The sequence below is a fragment of the Triturus cristatus genome, chromosome 8 (assembly GCF_964204655.1).
Source record: "Triturus cristatus chromosome 8, aTriCri1.1, whole genome shotgun sequence".
NCBI classification, from domain to species: domain Eukaryota; kingdom Metazoa; phylum Chordata; class Amphibia; order Caudata; family Salamandridae; genus Triturus; species Triturus cristatus.
Window position 1 is genome coordinate 395993643 of NC_140591.1, and position 23200 is coordinate 396016842.

Genomic DNA, 23200 nt, shown 5'->3' on the forward strand with positions numbered 1-23200 from the left:
TGCAGACCGGTACCACACTACGCTTTTGGGTCAGATTGTCGGTGATTAGTTTGTGCCGCGTGATTACAGTTTGTCAAGCGGTTTATCCTGAGGCCGCCATGCAGTTTTGCAGCTTTATCCCACTCTATTATGCAATTCCTTATGTAAGCTGATAATATATTGTTGTCATGTGCTTGAGTAATGGATGCTGCAGTTGACCTCAGCATGGCTTCTACAGTTGTCATGCAGTTTGCTACCTAGGGGTCCAATTATCAAGTGTCTTGTGCCTGTCACAAAGTCTGCACAATGGATTCAGTATAATCATCACTCAGCACCACCAAAGCAGCACTCGGGGCCACCACATGATCACTCACCTTCACCACAGCATCAATCGGGAACACCACAGCATCACTCAGTACCACCAAAGCATCACTATGCGCTACCACAGCATCACTCTGCAGCGCAACAGCATCAATCAGCATCACCAAAGGCATCAGTCAGCACCACCACAGCATCACTCAGGATAACCACAGCATCACTCAGGGCCAGCACAGCATCACACAACGCCACCGCTGCATAACTCAGGGCCAGCACAGCATCACTCAACAACACCACAGCATCACCCAGTGCTTCTTACACTTTTTAATTGCAGCTTCTCAGCATGCTGCACAACAGCCACACTTCTCTACAGAACAGCTAAAAAACATTGGCAAAGTCAATAGCTCTACCTAAAAACGTATAAGGCCCCCAAAGCATAGCCAATAGGTCTCGCCTTTGGAACATTAAAAGTGTTTGGTTATCCAGCACAATATTCTTCATTAAACAACATCAAGTGTTGCATGGCTAATCACTTATAAGGTCCCAAAAGCGAGACCTATTGGCTATGCCAATGCTTGTTATGTAAGCATTTTTTCAAGAATCATGGTTCTGAGAAACCTTGAGGTTTGTGGAGATTATTTCTATTTATAATGTGTGTATAATTTGTCTCTCGTGGAATGTCATGTTTCTGTTCTTTTTGTTTTTTCGATAGGAAATGTTGGAAGCTCTCAAAGCACTGTCATGTTTTTTCACTGAAAACAGTTTACGTTCCAGGAGGAATCTGCGTGGAGACATTGAGCGTCGCAGTTTGTCAATCAATGAAGAGTTTGTGGGCATTTTCAAAGACGTGAAAGAGGTAGCTGTATCTCATGTTTTCCGTTCTGGCCATTTTTTTTCTTCACATTTTGTGCTACTGTAGACTAATCCCACTGTAAAGGGAAATGATTAATGTTCTCTCTTGCCTGTTCTTTTCATTTATGTTATATGGGACATTTTACCCTTATTTGAATCTTTGTTGGTGTCTTGTTTATTGGAGATTGTTGAATGTGTTTAGCCTGAGTGAATAAACATGTTTTACCACTTTGCCCTTTATTCAATCGTAATGCTATATTCCCTTTTCTGTGAAACCCATTTTAAATGCTTTATTAGCTCAGCCATAACTTAACATTAAGCCCTTGAAGTTTGAGCCGCCAAATATGTTTTTATGTGAATGCTCTTGTTTCTTTCAAAATCCTAATTAAAAATTTTACAACTTCATTTGTTAAAAGGCACACATTTAGCTATCTGTGTAGACTTGTTACTAAATCCTTGGATGTTAAAGGGGAAGCAAAGTAAACCTGTCTCAAAGTACTCCATTAATAATATATTATTCACCTGATATACTGGAAACAATCACAGCCAGAAATCACCTTCCTTCTCTCACCAAGGTAAATTCAATTGCTTCTATTGTAAATGTGTTATGAGTACGTGTCCTTTTCAGGTCTTGCCTAAGATAAGACAGGCCCTGTCTCTTGCGGGACCCTTTGTAATTTTATAGCGGGCTTAGAGACCGCCCATTGCTGACCATTGTTTGGCTCTATTGTCACTCTTATTTGCTTTCTTCTTATTCATCAACTTACATAGGCTTCATTCCTTTTCATCTGTTTGTCCCTTTGCTGAAACATGAGCACATTAGTTGTCTCCTTTCACTGCTTGTTTTTGTAGGTACTACTTTTTTATTTTTGTTTCGGCACCCTACGAGAAATCGCATGTGTTTTTCAGCTTTCTTGCCCTTCTCCCAACCTCTGTATTCCTCCCCAGTCCCATCCATTGTCTGTGTGCTTGCCACAGCATACCCCTACCCACTATTGGGTATCTGCCCCAAGCCCCTCCCGATCAATCCCCATTGTCCATCTGCTTGTCCCTAGACCATCCTGACCACCCTTCATTGTCTGTCTGCTTGCCCCTACCTTTTCCTGACCACCCTGTGTTGTCCGTCTGCTTGCCTTGAACCTCCCACTCCGTCTCTATTGTCTGTGTACTTGCAACGCTCCACTGTCTGTGGGCTTGCTCTACTCTCCCAGCCAATCTCCCTTGTCCATTTGCCATCCACTTTTTCTTGTTTGTGTGCTTGCCACGCCCCAACCCACTCCCCCTTGTCTGTGTGCTTGTCTCTCCCTCTCACCTGCTCTCCCATGTCTGTGTACCTGCCCAACACTACCACCATCTCCCCCATGTCCGTGTCCCACCCGCTCTCCCTATTCCATGTACCTGACTCTCCCTCCCATCAGCTTTCCAGAGTGCTTGTGCCGGCCCTGCCCTCCCACTTGCTCTCCCTTGTCTGTGTGCCTGCCCAACCCACCTGCTCCCCCTTGTTGGTGTTCTTGCCCCTCCCACCTGCTCCCCCTTGTTTGTGTTCTTGCCCCTCCCACCCGCTCCCCCTTGTTGGTGTGCTTGCCCCTCCCTTCCACCTGCTCCTCCGTGTTGGTGTGCTAGCCCCTCCCTCCCACCCGCTCCTCCGTGTTGGTGTGCTTGCCCCTCCCTCCCACCCGCTCCTCCGTGTTGGTGTGCTTGCCCCTCCCTCCCACCCGCCCGTGTTGGTGTGCTTGCCCCTCCCTCCCTCCCACCCGCCCGTGTTGGTGTGCTTGCCCCTCCCTCCCACCCGATCCCCCGTGTTGGTGTGCTTGCCCCTCCCTCCCACCCGCTCCCCGTGTTTGTGTGCTTGTCCCTTCCTCCAGCCCGCTCCCCCGTGTTGGTGTGCTTGCCCCTCCCTCCCACCCGCTCCCCCTTGTTGATGTGCTTGCCCCTCCCTCCCACCCGCCCCCCCCTTGTTGGTGTGCTTCCCCCGCCCTCCCACCCGCCCCCCCCCTTGTTGGTGTGCTTGCCCCTCCCTCCCATCCCCCCTTGTTGGTGTGCTTGCCCCTCTCTCCCACTCGCTCCCCCTTGTTGGTGTGCTTGCCCCACCCTCCCACCCGCCCCCCCTTGTTGATGTGCTTGCCCCTCCCTCCCACCCGCCCCCCCTTGTTGGTGTGTGTGAGACCGGCCTCACGGCGTATGCCCTCCCGATCATCCAGCCAACCTGCAACCACCCCCAAGACACGGCATCTCCGACTCCGGCCGCCCCAGCCACACACACCCGAGGGCCGGACAGAGTCCCCGACAGACTCGACACCCTACCACGCATGTCCGACCGAGGGAGCGGGAACCCCCGAGCCAGACCAAGAGGCGCCAGCCCAGTCGCACCTCGGATTGCCTTCCCCCGGGAGGGCTCGATCGGCCACCAGGCCCCTGGGGAGCAGGCGCCTCGCCCGCCGAGCGTCTGGGGACCCTCCCAGACCCACCTGAAAGGACCAAAGAAACGAGCGGCAGGAAATCCCGCCGAACCCCCTCAGTCACCAAAGACCCCTCTCTGCGAGGACTCCGGACTTCAAAGGGCAGGGGGAGTATAATAGGGGGTGCCGGAGGGACGAATGGCAGAGAAGACCTGGAACTATCGAAGCCTGCTGACGCTGTCGCGGCTCCCGAATACCGAACCACCTGGGCCTGCTGAGTGACTCGCGGCTCCCAGCCATTGAACCATCTGAGCCCTGCTGAGGAGATCGCGGCTCCTGAACTCCGAACCACCTGGGCCTGCTGAGTGACTCGCGGCCCCCAGCCATTGAACCATCTGAGCCCTGCTGACGAGATCGCGGCTCCCGAACTCCGACTACCTGTGCCTGCTGAGTGACTCGCGGCGCTCCCCTCGAGGACGAATTGGCAAGAGATCGCCCAGAGAAACAACACCCTCCAGCTCGAGGATTGTGAGCTATCCGTAGGGTACTTTGCAGAGACACTACCTTCAAAGACTGTCCCGCTACCCCCATTCCCCTACCACCGATTTGTAGTATCTTGTGCCGCTGATGTACTACTTACTCCTTGGATCATAAAGATCCCTTGAAACCTTCGATAAAAGAAACTATCGTCCTACAAAGAATACGTGTGGTGTCCCTCTGTTCGTAGTGTAAGTTCAGGGTGTGCGCGCCTGGTTCGGCCTACTTGGGAGAGGTGGGTCAAAGGGGTGGGCAAGACGTGTACCGAACCCCCCTCCGGCGAACGCCTTTCCAACATTTGGTGGCAGACGACGGGATACGAGCCGACACCGAAAGAGAGCGTGCAAGGAACGACTGACGCACTACCAAACAGAGATGGAAGGAGAAACCTCCCTGGGTGTCGCAGGTACCGAAATGAGCTCACCGTTCCGAGAGGATCAATTGGACTATTATACGCATAGAGAATTAAAACAATTTTGCAAAGACCTTGGAATCGCTACCACCGGATTAAGCACAAAGGAAGACTTCCAGAAAGTATTGAAGACCTGGGTCGAGACGGGGGCGCCCCCGACCCAAACGGAAGGAGACTCCGCCCATGAACCACGGAGCATCCCGGTGAGAAACAACGGGCCAGAGGGGAACCTGTCCCCCGAGGAACTAGCAGACCGAGAGAGAAGCCGCAACCACGAACTTGAACTGGCCAAGCTGAAAATCGAGGGAGAAATAAAACTGGCCGAGAAAAAGTTAGCCATCGAGCAGTTACGGCTACAGGGGGAACTCGAGGAGAAGAGACGCCAAAGAGAGCACGACGAAAAGAAACTCCAGCTGGAACATGAACGCAGCCTGAAAGAGATCGAGTTGAGGGCTAAAAGCGAAGAGTCATGACCTTCCGGGAATCTACCATCCGCTCCCACCGTGGAAGCCAAAGTCCATATCCCCAAGGATGTGGTAAAGGAGTATTACAAAAACGACGATATCCAGCAGTGGTTTAAGGCCTACGAAGTCGCCATGACCTCTCACCGAGTCCCGCAGAAGGATTGGGGGGCTGGCCTGTGGGGCCGGTTCTTAAGCGAAGGAAGAGATACCCTGCTGGATCTGCCTTCCACGGTCATGAACTCCTACAGCCACATGAAAGAAGCCCTCGTGGGCCGGTATGGACTCACCCCCAAGATGTACCGGCAACGGTTCCGAGATTGCAAAAAGATACCGGGCACCACATGGGTAGAATACGTGAACTTTTACAGCCGGGCCTTGGACGGGTGGATCAAGGGCAGCAAGGTCTCCACCTTCGAAGAGCTGTTTGATCTGATCGCCTGGGAACATTTAGCGGCCAATTGCTTTGTAGAACTGCGCCAACATCTCTTGGACAGTAAACTCACCGACCCTCGAAAGCTGGCCGCCGAGGCTGACCGTTGGGTGAACACCCGGGCCACCCGAGGCCCCGTGGGAGACTACGGTCGCCACAGTCAAGGACCCCCCCGCCAGAGGGGCGGAGGAAACCACGGCCGACCGAGAGACTTCCCAGGGGGGCCCCCGCACAGCCCTCCCAGCAGCCCACCAGCGGCAGGTCCAGCCCCGTCCCCAGCCAGCACCGGAGCCCCGGGGCGGCTAGGGCCTCGAACCAGGATCACATGCTTCCGCTGCCAACAGCCCGGACACTACGCCAATGACCACCAGTGTCCCCAGTATCAACGAACCGCAACGACCAACCCCCCGGCCCGGCAGATGGCCTCCGTGGCCCTAGGGGAAGAGATAGAGGACCCTGAAGAGTGGGAACCAGCTGCCATGGCCCTGGTCTCCCTTGGTGATCGAGAGATGGTCCCCGGGACACACTTGCCCGCCAACACGAAGAAGTACCGACAGCAGGTGACCATCAACGGCCACCGAGTCGAGGGCCTCCGCGATACCGGAGCAAGTGTCACCGCGGTCCACCGCAACCTAATCTCTGAAGACCAGATCCTACCTGGTGCCCTCTGTCCGGTCATATCCTCCGACAATTCCGAGAGCCTCTGCCAGATGGCTCTGGTGCCTTTCGAGTGGGGAGGAGTCTCCGGAGAATTGAAGGTAGCCGTCCGAACATCACAGCCCGTAGACTGCCTCCTGGGCAACGACCTTGAGAGTTCCCCGTGGGGGCAAGTGGAACGAAGAGCCCATCTCGGGATGATGGGCCTACCCGAATTGGTCTGCGCCACCACGCACTCCATGACCGCGCGATTGCCTCCCTCCGAGGGCGGTGAGGCCCTCCCACCGAACACTGTCCCCGAGAACCGGGACACCCTACCGGAAACGGACAACCCTCCTTCGGAGGGAGAAGAAGACACTAACCCGGGAGAAGGGCCGGAACCTTCCGACCCTGAGGCACTGACTGAGCTCTGAGAACTGCCCGAGATGGCCCAGTGGCGCTGTGAGGGAGGGCCCGTGAAGAGTTCTGCCAGGAACAGGCCACCTGCCCTTCCCTCGTGGGACTCCGACAACAAGCAGAAGCCCAGACCGCCGGTGACCGGACCGGGACCCACTGGGTCTATTGGGACAATGGCCTCCTATACAGCAAACAAAAGTCAGCCGAGCTAGGCGCAGCCCGAGTACTGGTGGTACCCCTGCGCTTCAGAAGCCTCCTCCTGGGCCTGGCCCACGATGTACCCTTGGCAGGACACTTAGGCCAAGACAAAACATATCAGCGATTAGTTACCCACTTCTATTGGCCCAAGATGCGAGCAAATGTAGAAGTCCACTGTAAATCCTGCCTCACGTGCCAGGGCAGTGGGAAAAGTGGCGGAAAGCGCAAGGCTCCATTACAACCCTTTCCCGTTGTGAGTACCCCGTTTGAGCGGGTCGGCATCGACATCGTTGGACCCCTGGATCCGAAGACCGCCCAGGGCCACAGATTCATCCTCGTCCTGGTGGACCATGCCACCCGCTACCCCGAGGCCATTCCCCTCCGCACCGTGACGGCTCCCGTGGTGGGCCGGGCTCTCATGGGGATCTTCTCCCTTGTCGGATTCCCTCGCGAGGTTGTGAGTGATCGCGGCACTAACTTCATATCCCGCTACATGAAGTCCCTGTGGCAGCAGTGCGGAGTAACATATAAGTTCACGACCCCCTACCACCCCCAGGGCAACGGCCTGGTGGAACGCTTCAACCGAACCCTGAAGGGGATGATCCTGGGCCTCGAGGAGCCCCTGCGCCGAAGATGGGACGTCCTCCTCCCTTGCCTCCTGTTCGCGTACCGGGAAGTTCCCCAAAAGTCCCTGGGGTTCAGCCCATTCGAACTACTATACGGACACCCCGTCCGGGGGCCCCTGAGCCTGGTCAAAGAGGGCTGGGAGACAAGCCCCCGGGGGACCCCCCCTGATGTGTTCCGCTACATCCTGGCGCTCCGCAACCAGACCCGGAAGTTCAGAGAGCTCGCTGAGGCTAACCTCGAGGCCAGCCAAGAAGAGATGAAGCGCTGGTATGACCAGAACGCAACTCTGGTCGAGTTCCAGCCGGGCCAGCAGGTTTGGGTCATGGCCCCGGTGAAACCCTGCGCCCTACAGGACAAATGGACTGGCCCCTTCAAAGTGATCGAGCGGAAGAGTCAGGTCACGTACCTGATCGATGTACAGTCCCCGCGGTGAGGAAATATGAATTTTGTGATCAGTTATGTCCCCTATCGTAGACCCCAACGGCTCCATGTACATGCTATACGTACATGTATGTTCCCTCCTGCTCCAGTTTTGAAGACGCAAATATATGTGCGTCCACCGTCAACATGTCCTCTTTCAGATCCACTATGAATGGGTCAGATATTCCTTTCCTAAGTATGAAAGGCCACCGACTTTATGTGGTTCACTTTCCACATTTTACAGATTCAGGCGAGTAGGCCCGAATTCTGTCGTCAAGCCTTTTCCTGCCTTCTGCCTCTGAAAGCTCCAGTCTGAGCCTGCATCTGTGACCATGAACTTTGTCTCACTCCCTGCGCGGCTAACGGTGCCTGATCCAGCCCGTTGCCTGCCAAAAACTGTACTTCACCTTCAAGATTATCTCGCTGTCCTCATGCAAGTAATTCATAGCCCTGTTACCATGGAATATTCCTACCCCCTCGCATCTAGTGTAGACACTTAGACGCTTGTACACGCACTAACAGTCAGTATAGTCAGTATAGAATAAGATTCTATCCTAAGAGACCTCTCTTTTTGGATAACACCGTTCTTTAAACATAGGATATTAGATATGATTTGGGATTAGGTTGACATAACCCCAGACTTCTGTCTCCACATGTAGAGCTAAATGTCAAGTCCCTTTCTCCCTCTAGTCGCACGTCAATCACACGTCATGCGGCTGCGCACGCATCTCTGCCAAATATTTCTGCTGACATTGCAGGATTCCCTTATGGATCCACCCCCTTGTAACATCATGTATAATGACGTTGTCTAGTTACGCCTATTTTAGTTACGCATGCATAGTTCATTTTGTCTTATCAGTTGATACGCCTACTGCATCTGTTTTACTGTAATGCCTTTTCTATAAAAATGATTACCTGTCAATAATATATGCCCTTCCTTCCTGAACTTTCGTGGTGATGGAATAGAACGCCTACAATTTAAATTGTATTCCTTTGTGTAGGAATAAAGCCTTTCTAAACCTCTAATACCACAAATTCTGCCTCTCATTTTACTGAGTTATTCTTAATAGACTTTACCGCATAAAAATAGTACCGGTAACGAAATATTTACCACATAAATTGGCGCCCGAATAGGGACACTTTCTCATCTCACGCGCCGGCGGTGCGTTGCAGGCCCGGTCTCCTGCCACAGCTGAACGGACAAAAACGCGTACCCGCAGGATTTCCTGTATCTCCCTCCGGCCAAGCGGGGACGACTGAGGCTGCGATCAACACCCAGACGAGGCGGTGAGAAGTGCGAAGTATCCCGACCAGAGCCTAGTTGAGAGAGCAAGATCCGAGGTATACAGAGACCCGCCAGGTTCCGAAGTTCCGAGTCCAGTCCGGTCCAGTCCAGTCCAGTTTCAGTTCCGTTCCGAGGCCTTCCGTTCCGAGCTACCCGGTGAGTACCATTACCGGGGAGGCATTTAACGTGCACATAGTTTGTGCCGGTCAAGACGGGTTTGGGTACACAAATCCGGTCTGCACTGTTTTAGCAGTGTATCTGTACTGTTTAGCAGTATATATAGTATATTTTGCATATAAATAAGTATTATCTAGTGTCAGTATTATGTCAGTAACTAGTTTTCTATTAGTTATCATTGTTCGTAAAACTGTTAAGTGTTAAATGTTTTAAATACGTTCTATATACTGTGGTGTGAATGACTGTTCATTATTGTGTTTTCTTGTATAAAGTGTGTTCTAGTAATAAGGTCTAAAAATGCCGCTCTTCTCGAAACTAAGACAGATCAAAACTAGAAAAGGAGTACTCGAAGAAGCTGTTCCCATCCCACCGAGGGACACTCCAGGGTACTTTATGTATCATAAGCATGGCCTAGATGCCGTATTATTTCTTGATTTATGGGTAGACTACACCAAAGAATTACCAGAGAGTCAGAGATGGCCCGCAGCGGGGACCTGGGATGCAGATTGCATCATGAGAGTAGAAGAAGAATTATGGAAAAAGAAAGCCAGACAGTCACAGAAAGATGCCATTGAATTATGGCGTAAAGAATCATATAGACGTACAGAAAAAGCGCTCAGACAGGAAGAGAAAGGTAGGGAGAATTCGAATAAAACCCGAGAAAATCTATTACTTGAGGAAGGTACCCGAGTAAAATCAGAACAAGTAGACAGACAAAGAAACGCTCTTATGAATGGTATGTATCCACTTCTGGCCGAAGGGTTACCTAAGGCTACTCCGGAAATACCAAAAGACTTGCCACCTCCATTGTTTCCAATAAAAGTACATCCCAAGGGACATCCTAGAACCGCAGAAGATGTTTTCCTTTCCTCTTATTTAGATGACGCAGCTCCCGAGTATGCTAATACCGCACCACATAGACCGCTTGCCGACGATGCTCATCGCCAAGATTCTCCGTCTGTACCTCCACAACAACAAGCCTCGACACACATTCCGACAAGCACATCTGTTTCTACAGCTTTTCCCTCAACGACGGTTGCTGTCTCGCCTTCAACAAATCCTTTTACGTCCAGCACCCCAGACGGTGCTATAGGAGGTACGACAGACATTTTTTCTACGCCACCCAGAGGAGATAAATTTTCCCTTAGAGAATTAGCACACCAACGTACGCCCAAACTAGCAACCCCTGACATGCTCAAGGAACTTCTAGTAGATTGTAGATATGATCCTGTACCCGGTAAACGGGACGAAATGCTGCTGTCATCATTACGTATTCGACGAGCTGCAATATATTTAACGAAGCTACCAGGAATGGCTACACATTTAGAAAATATATATCACTTTGTCCAGTCAGGACGAGGTCCTGAAAGTATTAGCAGAGCCATGGAGTACCAGAAAGCGGAGGTACAGGGACAACTGTTACGTTTCCTCATAAACTGTGTAATCAGAAATCAAGACCGGCCAGGGGTAAATCCGGAAGAAATGCAAAAACTTGTCACTTGGGGTAAGAATATATCAGAAGGGAGACATGATAAACTGTTATGTATAGTAGCTATGTACCGAAAGATCCGCAAAGAAGTAGAACGAATACACGAAGAAAGATTAGAGGTAGACCCCACTGACCTAAACCGAGAGGAGGGGGAGCAAGAATCAGACCAAGTAGATACAATAGCTTATGTAGGTAGAGGAAGATCCCATAATAATACCAGAGGTTTTAACGACCCAATACGTCCAATACGTCCAGAATGTAATAGACATCTTCCAAACCCTATGCTAAATGCAAAATCCCCTGAACACTTATTCCAAGCCGCTGATAAATTACTCCGAGATCGAAGGGGGTACCACGTGCTTGATTCCATGGACGAACAAGAATTAGCCAGGTCCGCGGTACAATGGGCTGACAGTCCCGGCGAATACAATGACGATGTACTTGCACACACGTTTCTGAATCTAGATCCATATGAACAGCGTTTAGCTAGTATATACATGATTCAACACCTCCTTATATTATATAAAAACCAACACTCCGATCCAGGACCCTTACCTGACATACTGACAGAACTGCTCACGAATATATGGAGAGGGTCAGGTACTGATTTGATTAAGGAAATTCTAGAATCCCGAAACCAATATTTAAATTTCGTATGCCCAGAACACGTTCCAGTTCCCATTATGGGAAGAAAAATGTATCACATAGATAGACAGAATCCGTTACGCGAGGTGCACCCAATCAGAGGTGCCGGTGATAATTTTACACGCGTGTTTGTATACACGCCTATAACTAAACTGGAATTATTAGAAATGAAGAAAGTAGTACCCAGCCACGACAAGGACCCAGCAGGTTTCCACCGTGAAATAAAAGACATGTTACTCATGGGAGAGTATACCTACCCCGACATTATGAAAATATTGAAAGTCCTATTACCCGCCGGTGTTTATGAGAAACTCAAAGAAAAGGAATGGGAGGTGGGAGACCAAAAGATAGATTGGACAGCATTAGAAAACGAAGAAAAGGCCCGAGCTGCAGGAGCAGGGCTTGGGGACAAGACTACAGCACTAGCAGGATTACTAATACAGGTACTGCCACGTTTATTAACTACGAAAAAGGAAGACTGGGGTGCAATCTCAGCCTGTAAACAAAAACCAGATGAAGACACTAGTGATTTCTATTCCCGATTTGAAAAATGTTTTAGTATAAACAGTGGCATAAAAGCCAGTAGTGAGTCATATCCACATCTGTTTGTGACAAAATTAGTTGAAAATTCTCTGCTACAAGTCAAGAATAGAGTATTGAAATTCGAAAGTACCTGGCAAGGTAATACCCCATCACAGATGCTACAGATGTTACAATATCACCACAATAGAATTAGAGAAGAACAAGAACACGAACAAAGACGTATGAAAGATACAAAAATGAAAATGCTTGTTGCACAGTCAGTTCCAGCCGATAGTCATCAAAAGGGTGATTCCGCAGGTCCTGCGAAAGGGACATGCAACTATTGTAAACAACCCGGTCATTATATACACGATTGTCCAGTCCTGAAACATAATATTGCCACAGGTAGAACACATGAGAGACCACGTCCACCTAGACAGGATCAGAATCAACAGCAACTGCCTCAGCAGGCACAACCTAGGTTAGCTCCGCAACAACTAGCTCCGCAACAGGCAGCTCCACAACAGATCGTAGCACCACCACAAGCGCAGCCTGTTGCTGCAACTCAAGCAACAACACAACAGATGTATCAGTACGCACAAACAGATTATCCCGATTATCAACGATACTCATGAGATAGCCTAGAGAGGGAAGTTGGCTTACCCCTTATAGAGGTTCCTGTAGACCAAGAGGGACCTTATGTACATAGTGAACTATTAGGGGAAGACATAAAGTTTTTACTTGATACAGGGGCAAGCAGAACAACTATAAGACGCAGTGAAGTTCCAGGGGCACCCCTCTCAGGCTCACAAAATATTTCCCTTGGATTCTCAGGAAAACCTATAATAAATGACGTAACACAACCTCTCCCACTTACAGTCGGTCCATTAACACGTACTACAGATTTATTGCTTACTAAATCATGCCCAGAAAACTTGTTAGGTATAAAGACATTGAAAGCTCTAGGAGCCATCATATGTTGTTCTCCGGAAGGAGTACGACTATTTTTACGTGACTTTAAAGGTCACTACGTATCCAGAGACATGGATCACCGACTGCAGAATTTACCTACACATTTATGGGCACAAGGCCCCACTGATGTTGGTTGCATGAACATTACACCATATCGAGTCACACTAAAAGCAGGAGTGGTACTACCATGAATGCGACAATACAGGTTACCACCAGATGCTGTAACGGCTTTACTGCAAATCATTGACGAGCTTATTGCACAAGGAGTGGTTGTCGAAACTGACTCCAATGTATGTAATTCCCCGATAATTCCGATTCTTAAAAGAACGGATCCAAAAGCTCCACCAGTATACCGATTAGTTATTGATCTGCGCGAATTAAATAAATGCATTGTACCACAATACCCCGTGGTCCCAGACATCTCTTCATTATTGACAGCCATTGACTCAGAAGCAACGTTTTTCACTGTAATTGATCTCAAGAATGCTTTCTTTAGAGTCCCAATAGATCTGGAAAGTCAATATCTTTTCGGTTTTAGTTTAAATGGACGAAGTTTTAAATTCACACGCGCACCTCAAGGATTTACAGAAAGCCCCAGCATCTATAGCCAAGCACTGAAACGAGAACTTGACAGTATCCACATGCCAGTTAACACTGCCTTGCTTCAATATGTCGATGATCTGCTGATCACCGCCCGAAGCGAACCTGAATGTGAAAAAGCGTCACTGACGGTTTTAAAATTTCTGGCCGACAAGGGGCACAAGGTGTCCCCTTCTAAGCTGCAATTCTGTGTCCCGCGAGTTGTCTACCTTGGGCACTCGCTGTCCAAGGAGGGAAGGCAGCTTACACCCGATCGTATCCAGTTAATTGCTAACATGCCACCACCCAAGACACAAAAGGAGGTGCGGGCTTTCATAGGCCTCACTTCATACTGTAGGCAGTGGATCCCTCAATATGCATTTCTAGCAAAACCACTCATCCAGTTGACAACACAGGAGGCAGCCACATCGACTGTCCTCCCATGGACTCCAGAACATACACATGCCTTTGAAAGCTTAAAGAAAGCTTTATGTCAAGCACCTGTCCTAGCAACACCATGTTACAGTAAACAGTTTACACTCTTTGTTACAGAACGCGAAGGTACTGCTTTGTCAGTACTCACTCAGGAACAAGCAGGATCACACAAACCATGTGCTTATTTCTCTAGTACATTAGATCCAGTAGCTCAGGCACTTCCAGCGTGCCTGAAATCAGTGGCAGCAACAGCTTTAGCAATCAGACAAAGCGATGCCATAGTGTTAGGACATCAATTGACAGTACAAGTACCACACGCAGTAGAGGTTCTCTTGAACCGCACACAAACACAACACTTGACTATAGCGAGACTCACCGGTTACGAATTGACATTGTTTCAGCCACACATAGGAATCAGACGTTGTAATACGTTAAATCCTGCCACACTGTTACCAGTAGGCGGAATAGATCCATTGGCACATGATTGTGTCGAAGTCATTACTATCACGACGAAACCCAGACAAGACTTGACAGACATCCCTTTGTCAGATCCAGACTTGACATTATATGTAGATGGGTCATGTATGAGAACAAGTACAGGAGAGTTAGTGGCCGCTTACGCAGTCACAACAGACACTGAAGTCATTGAAACAAATTGTATTAACACTTTGTCAGCTCAAGCAGCAGAGCTCACCGCTCTGACACAAGCCTGTATTCAAGCCACAAATAAAAAAGTCAACATATACACAGATTCACGTTATGCATTCGGAGTCGTCCATGACTTCGGCGTACTGTGGCGAGAGAGAGGTTATTTAACTTCTCACGGTGCCCACATCCAACACGGACCCCTCATTCAAGCCCTATTAGACGCGATTCATCTACCTACTGCAATATCGATTATGAAATGCAAAGCCCACACAAAAGTTACAGATATCATTTCCCAGGGTAATGACCTAGCTGACAGAACAGCTAAACAGACTGCTCAGAATCAGACTCTCACAACTGACATGACAAAGACAATAGTCCCGACACCAACACATTGCATGACAGTTAAGGATCCCGCCCTTGATGTAATTGACATACAGACATATGCTACACCAGAAGAAATAAAGAAATGGACTGAATTAGGAGGGATCCAAACAGATCAAGGATGGATGACGAAGGAAAAATCTATATGGTTTCTTCCCGACTCAATGGTCCAAGTCATCATTAACACTATACATAGTCCAGCGCACCTAGGAGAAAAAGCTATGCTAGACAGCATTCAACACATTTGGTTCAACAAACACTTGCGAGCCGCAGCGAAACAAAAAGTTCGTACCTGTATGATATGTTGTCAGTTTAATCCAGGTAAAAGCATCCCCGTAGAGCAGGGTGGATTCCAAACTCCCGATCACCCTTTTGAAGTCCTCCAGATGGATTATATCCAGATGGAACGATGTCGAGGATTCAAATATGTTCTCGTAGTTGTCTGTGCTCTTTCCCGTTGGACAGAAGCATACCCAGTTTCAGATTACACTGCCCCGACTACTGCCAAACAGTTAGTTCGAGAATTCTTCCCACGGTACGGTTTACCACGTGTTGTCTACTCAGATAACGGCCAGCCGTTCTCGTCCGAACTAATGAAACACGTTTCCCTTCTATTAGGATACCAATGGAAATTCCATTGTGTCCGACATCCCGAGGCGGCAGGTCTCGTGGAACGTCATAATCAAACTCTGAAAATTAGATTGTCCAAAATATGTAGAGAAAAAGGAGTCGATTGGATAGTAGCCTTACCAGTTGCGCTCTTTTACATGAGAATGGTAGCACATTCTCGAACAGGGCTATCCCCGTATGAGGTGATCTTCGGTAGACCACCAAATATGTGGGGGACGCCTATACCTCGTAAAATAACTGATGTTGACTGTAATATGCTGACAGATTACCTGGCTTCCTTGATGTCTGCACTACAATCTTGTCGTTCACAGGTATCCGCAGCTTTTCCCGACAATACTGAGGTGAAACCCCATGACGTGGTTCCTGGGGACTTGGTGTTGGTCAGGAATTTTGACCGGAAGACCCAACTGGATCCTAGGTGGAAGTCACCGAAGTTGGTTTTACTTACCACAAGGACAGCTGTGAAAATCGAGGGAAGAAAAGGGTGGTTGCACTCGAGTCATATCAAGAAATTTTATGGACTACCATCCAGCGTAGAGACTCAACCCTGTATTCCCTCACAAACAGACTCAAAGCTCCCCTTGGTTGAGCAATCGAACTCAGAACTGTATAAACTAAAATTGAGGTCCAGTAAGTCAGACAATTTGATTGTTTAAGTCCTCTCCAAGGTGAATCGGTTGAATTTGTCTCTGACATGTATCCTCTGGACCGGAATAGAGAAAGAAATAATCAAATGCTGCTCAAGAAGCATGCGTATTGTAAATCATTTCGTAGTCATTGTACAGTAACATTATTAATTTTGTTTTTTCTAAGTCTTCTGATCATCATTGTCAGCATCCTATTGCACATGTATTACCCTATTCCTAAGCGTGCTTATAATATAACTGCAGAACATTCTTTTAGTGAATTACCTCCACATGAATTGTCCTATAGATTTGCGCTGCGCAATAACACTTTCATTAGTATGCTACATCATTCCCATCAAACCAGCAATGCCACAAATTGTTGGATATGTGGCCGACTCCCTCCCTATCAGAACTATAAGGGAGTTTTGCCCCTCTTTCCCTATCCGTTCACACACAATGGCTCCTGTGGAGCATGGTTTAGTTTGATTAATTCCCTAGATTCGAATTCCGCAGTTTATCAAGACAACTGGGTATGGGGAAACCTGAACTTAGTTTTGCTTGAAGTCTGCTACCCTAACAAGGAGGGACTTCCCAAAAGAACAGGAACTGATCTAGAAAATGAAGTATATGGATTAGGTAATTTTACACTTAACCTCATGATCCTGAACGTTGAATCTGAAGCTACACCAATCTTGCCCGCCATGTCCGTATTCCCAGTAAAAGGGGAACTATGTATAAGAAAGAATGGCTCCATACACATGGGCCATAGTAAATGCACCACTGTAATAAAATTCAGTGATCAAGGCAAGTCTACATTTAGAGCTTCTCGTCATTCCTACTTTATATGTGGCCAGACCGCATATATACGCCTACCTCTAGATTGGGATGGTACCTGTTACATAGCATTCCTCCTACCACCTGTTTTCCTAGCTCCTCCTGATTATCATAGAAATACTCATTTAGTACACAATAGACAGCAGAGAGATCTCCCGATTGTCGACTACACTGAAACAGCATGGGAAAAATACACAGATTTCAATAAAGGTTTCTTCCCCTATATAGGTACAGTCACTAATAGTAAGCTGATACGTAGATTAACCAGAACCCTTGAAGCAGTAGTGAACGAAACTATTTCCGCCTTAGGCAATTTAACAGAAGAGCAGTCTGCTATGCGGATTGTTGTGCTTCAAAATCGTCTTGTCCTTGACGTCATCCTGGCCGATAGGGGCGGAGCTTGTAGGGTCATCGGATCAAGTTGTTGCATTTTCATACCAGAAAATTCGCCGTCAGTATATAAAGCCATAACCCGCCTTCATAAGATTGTAAGCCAGATACACCAGAGTCCAGGCACCTGGACTTGGTCCGGTTGGTTCTGGGGCGTGTTGTCAGCCTGGGGATGGAGAATGCTCTCCTTCCTAGGTATTGGATTTCTCATACTATTCAGTTGCTGCTTATGTCTACAATGTGGGCCAGCGATTTGTGGTCTGTGTGCCACCTCGTGTATCCCACATCCAAGTTTTCGTTCGAGATCCCGGAAGAAGAAAGAAGAACAAATGATGTTATATGAACAGATCGATGGATTGATGAAGATCGATATCTCCTAAGGGTCCGAAGGGGACAAGGAGGGAATGAGGAAATATTAATTTTGTGATCAGTTATGTCCCCTATCGTAGACCCCAACGGCTCCATGTACATGCTATACGTACATGTATGTTCCCTCCTGCTCCAGTTTTGAAGACGCAAATATATGTGCGTCCACCGTCAACATGTCCTCTTTCAGATCCACTATGAATGGGTCAGATATTCCTTTCCTAAGTATGAAAGGCCACCGACTTTATGTGGTTCACTTTCCACATTTTACAGATTCAGGCGAGTAGGCCCGAATTCTGTCGTCAAGCCTTTTCCTGCCTTCTGCCTCTGAAAGCTCCAGTCTGAGCCTGCATCTGTGACCATGAACTTTGTCTCACTCCCTGCGCGGCTAACGGTGCCTGATCCAGCCCGTTGCCTGCCAAAAACTGTACTTCACCTTCAAGATTATCTCCTCCGCCCCTCATCCGATGCATTCCTGTCTAGCAGTTTAGGTAAACATTCCTCCAGCTACCGTGCAAGGGGCCAGGCCTCGCTGTCCTCATGCAAGTAATTCATAGCCCTGTTACCATGGAATATTCCTACCCCCTCGCATCTAGTGTAGACACTTAGACGCTTGTACACGCACTAACAGTCAGTATAGTCAGTATAGAATAAGATTCTATCCTAAGAGACCTCTCTTTTTGGATAACACCGTTCTTTAAACATAGGATATTAGATATGATTTGGGATTAGGTTGACATAACCCCAGACTTCTGTCTCCACATGTAGAGCTAAATGTCAAGTCCCTTTCTCCCTCTAGTCGCACGTCAATCACACGTCATGCGGCTGCGCACGCATCTCTGCCAAATATTTCTGCTGACATTGCAGGATTCCCTTATGGATCCACCCCCTTGTAACATCATGTATAATGACGTTGTCTAGTTACGCCTATTTTAGTTACGCATGCATAGTTCATTTTGTCTTATCAGTTGATACGCCTACTGCATCTGTTTTACTGTAATGCCTTTTCTATAAAAATGATTACCTGTCAATAATATATGCCCTTCCTTCCTGAACTTTCGTGGTGATGGAATAGAACGCCTACAATTTAAATTGTATTCCTTTGTGTAGGAATAAAGCCTTTCTAAACCTCTAATACCACGGATTCTGCCTCTCATTTTACTGAGTTATTCTTAATAGACTTTACCGCATAAAAATAGTACCGGTAACGAAATATTTACCACAGCGGAACCCCCTCCGGGTTCTCCACGTGAACCGTCTCAAGCCCCACTTTGTGAGAACGGAGTTGAGTTTGCTGCTGGCCACCGATGATGGGGCGGAAGAAGACACTGAACCCCTGCCCGACCCCCTGTGCGCGAAAGAACTGGATGGTTCCGTGGAGGGAGTGAAGCTGTCAACCACCCTCACTCCCCAACAGTCCGACGACTGTCGCCAGCTGCTCAGACAATTCGCAGACCTCTTCTCCCTCATCCCAAGGGTCACCGACTGGTGTGTCCACGACGTAGACACCGGCGACAGCCCACCTGTGAGACACCGAGCCTACCGGGTGCCTGACCGGGTCCGCACATGTATCAAGACCGAAGTACAGAAGATGTTAACCCTTGGAGTGATCGAACCCTCCGATAGCCCCTGGGCCAGCCCGGTAGTCCTGGTCCCGAAAGCGGCCGCCCCTGGGGTCGCCCCCGAACTAAGATTCTGTGTGGACTACCGGGGGCTCAATGCGGTCACCCGGGCGGACACTCACCCTATTCCCCGCGCCGACGAGCTCATCGACCGCCTTGGGGCCGCACGTTTCCTCAGCACCTTCGACCTGACCTGCGGTTACTGGCAGATTGCGCTCACGGAGGGAGCAAAAGAACGCTCCGCCTTCTCCACACCCGATGGACACTACCGCTTCAGGGTCATGCCGTTCGGGATGAAAAATGCCCCGGCCACTTTCCAGCGGTTGGTAAACAAGGTCCTGGCCGGACTCGAGGAGTTCAGCGCAGCGTACCTTGACGACATAGCCGTATTCAGCTCTCAATGGCACGAGCATCTCCAGCACCTCCGACAAGTACTGCTGGCCCTGCGCCAAGCCGGCCTAACAGTGAAGGCCAGCAAATGCCAGCTCGGGCAAGGCTCCGTGGTCTACCTGGGGCATCAGGTGGGCAGCGGGCAGGTCGCCCCCCTCCAACCAAAGATCGACGCCATCAAGTCCTGGGAGCCCCCCACCACTCAGACGGAAGTCCGGGCCTTCCTGGGCCTCACAGGATACTACCGGCGGTTCATTAAAAACTATGGTAGCCTTGCGGGGCCTCTCACAGAGTTGACCTCCATAAAGCTCCCGAAGAAGGTGCAGTGGACCCCCCCGTGCCAGCAGGCGTTCGACGCCTTGAAAACCGCCATGTGCACCGCCCCAGTACTCAAGGCCCCCGACTACTCCCAAGAGTTTGTGGTCCAGACCGACGCATCCGAACACGGCATCGGAGCCGTCCTCTCGCAGTTCAACGACAAGGGCATAGATCAGCCCATAGCCTTCATCAGCCGAAGGCTGCTGCCTCGAGAACAACGTTGGAGTACCATAGAACTAGAGACCTTCGCCGTAGTCTGGGCCCTTAAGAAACTACGGCCCTATCTGTTCGGAACCCACTTCCGAGTGCAGACGGACCACCGGCCCTTGCGGTGGCTGATGCAGATGAGGGGAGAGAACCCCAAGCTATTACGATGGTCAATCTCCCTCCAAGGGATGGACTTCACTGTCGAGCATCGCCCCGGGACGGATCATGCCAACGCCGACGGCCTGTCCCGGTTCTTCCGCTTCGGCGAGGAGAACCCCCCAGTGGATGGGTAGTTCTCCACGCCTTTCAGCTGCGGGGGACGCGTGTGAGACCGGCCTCACGGCGTATGCCCTCCCGATCATCCAGCCAACCTGCAACCACCCCCAAGACACGGCATCTCCGACTCCGGCCGCCCCAGCCACACAGACCCGAGGGCCAGCCAGAGTCCCCGACAGACTCGACACCCTACCACGCATGTCCGACCGAGGGAGAGGGAACCCCCGAGCCAGACCAAGAGGCGCCAGCCCAGTCGCACCTCGGATCGCCTTCCCCCGGGAGGGCTCGATCGGCCACCAGGCCCCTGGGGAGCAGCCGCCTCGCCTGCCGAGCGTCTGGGGACCCTCCCAGACCCACCTGAAAAGACCAAAGAAACGAGCGGCAGGAAATCCCGCCGAACCCCCTCAGTCACCAAAGACCCCTCTCTGCGAGGACTCCGGACTTCAAAGGGCAGGGGGAGTATAATAGGGAGTGCCGGAGGGACGAATGGCAGAGAAGACCTGGAACCATCGAAGCCTGCTGACGCTGTCGCGGCTCCCGAATACCGAACCACCTAGGCCTGCTGAGTGACTCGCGGCCCCCAGCCATTGAACCATCTGAGCCCTGCTGACGAGATCGCGGCTCCCGAACTCCGAACCACCTGGGCCTGCTGAGTGACTCGCGGCCCCCAGCCATTGAACCATCTGAGCCCTGCTGACGAGATCGCGGCTCCCGAACTCCGAACCACCTGGGCCTGCTGAGTGACTCGCGGCCCCAGCCATTGAACCATCTGAGCCCTGCTGACGAGATCGCGGCTCCCGAACTCCGACTACCTGTGCCTGCTGAGGGACTCGCGGCGCTCCCCTCGAGGACGAATTGGCAAGAGATCGCCCAGGGAAACAACACCCTCTAGCTCGAGGATTGTGAGCTATCCGCAGGGTACTTTGCAGAGACACTACCTTCAAAGACTGCCCCGCTACCCCCATTCCCCTACCACCGATTTGTAGTATCTTGTGCCGCTGATGTACTACTTACTCCTTGGATCATAAATATCCCTTGAAACATTCGATAAAAGAAACTATCGTCCTACAAAGAATACGTGTGGTGTCCCTCTGTTCGTAGTGTAAGTTCAGGGTGTGCGCGCCTGGTTCGGCCTACTTGGGAGAGGTGGGTCAAAGGGGTGGGCAAGACGTGTACCGAACCCCCCTCCGGCGAACGCCTTTCCAACACCGTCCGTGCACGTCACCAGACCTGTCCCATCCACGCACACCGCTAACTAAGCGACACTCCACATACACTGCCAGCCAAGCGCTAATCCACACATACTGCCAGCTAAGCACAAGTTCACACACACACCGCCAGCAAAATGCAGGTTCACACACAACCAGCCAACCGCCAGCAAACACAGGCCGTCAGCCGAACTCCAGTTCACTCCCAGAAACTTTCACTAGTGGTTTTCTGCCCCCCCTTGGGAGCAGATGTGCCTAATCATATTGCTGATGTGCCCTCAAGGGGGCAGAAGGAGCCAAAATGGGTTTAAAAAAATGGGGGAGCAACTCTTGCCTAAGGGGCAGCTACCTGACATGCCCATAAACATATCTCTAGTGCCTAGTGGGCTTTCTGCCCCCCCCGAGGGTGGCAGAAAGACTGTGGCTATTTTTTGCAGCGGCGGCATTTTCATCACCAATTATATGCCGCCCCCACCCCTCTTTTGTTTAAAAAAAATCCTGGTGCCTAGTGTGCTTTTTGCCCCCCCCCCCCCCTCCTGGGGGCAGATCGGAGGTAATAAACCCATCTGCCCTCCAGGGCGGCAGGAAGATTGTCCCTTTTTGTTTGGGGCGTAGAGCCGTTGGCATTCCCATTTTGGACAACCCCTCACCCTTACTTATTCAAAACTAAAAATTCCTGCTGCCTAGTGGGCTAACTGCCCCTCGGGGGGAAGATCGGGGGCTATTGCCCCCATCTGCACCCGGGGGGGCAGAAAGACGCAATTTGTGGGAGTGGTGGGGCATTTTAGGGCCCATTTAGGGCAGCCCCCACCCCTACATTATCAACAAATAAATAATCACTGCGCCCTAGTGTGCTTTCTGCTGCCCGGGGGGCAGAAAGATTGAATCATGCCTGAAACGTTGGCGGGGGAGCAAAAGCCCTTGCCCAAGGGCCCGCTCCACCCCCTCCCTGGTGCCCACTGGGAGAATCCCTGCTTGGGGATCACCCTCCTGCGGCAATGCCCTAGCAGGGATCAACTAAGGAAGGGTACCATTGGAATGGGGAGATCCTCCCCTTTCCAATGATACCTCTTCCATTTGCCTATGTGCTTGGGGGCCTGAGATAGACCCAGGAGCACGTAGGCAGTGAAAGTGAAATGAGCCAATCCCCTCATTTCACTTTCACTTTGAGTGTAATGACGTAGGTTCACAATGCTTGTTGATCGCGACTACACTCCGGCAGCTGGGGAACCTCTTCCCCCGCTCCCAAAGCTGAAAGAAAAAAAAAGAATTCCCTGTGCTGTTTACAGTAGAGGGATTTCAACTGCTGTGCCGAGGACGTAATGGTTACGTCCTTGGCACAGCAGCACCGCAGCCGAGGACCTAATCATTGCGTCCTCGGCATGGAAGGGGTTAATGTAATAAAGCAAGTGTTTGTAAACATCACAATCTTGACCATGCCATTTGATATTAGACTGTGGCCAAGTTATTGCTCTGCCCATAAAAGTGGCAGAAAGTGAACTACAGTGAAG

At 50.2% G+C, this 23200-nt stretch overlaps 1 protein-coding gene across 1 annotated transcript in view; it reads left to right on the top strand.

The window, feature by feature from the left end:
- The window catches only part of COG6 (component of oligomeric golgi complex 6), a 472069-nt gene that overhangs the window by 41073 nt on the left and 407796 nt on the right, over positions 1-23200 (top strand). The window contains exon 2 of the mRNA XM_085621768.1: positions 1010-1153. Coding sequence (XP_085477894.1) covers positions 1010-1153 — 144 coding nt within the window. The remainder of the gene's footprint in view (positions 1-1009; positions 1154-23200) is intronic.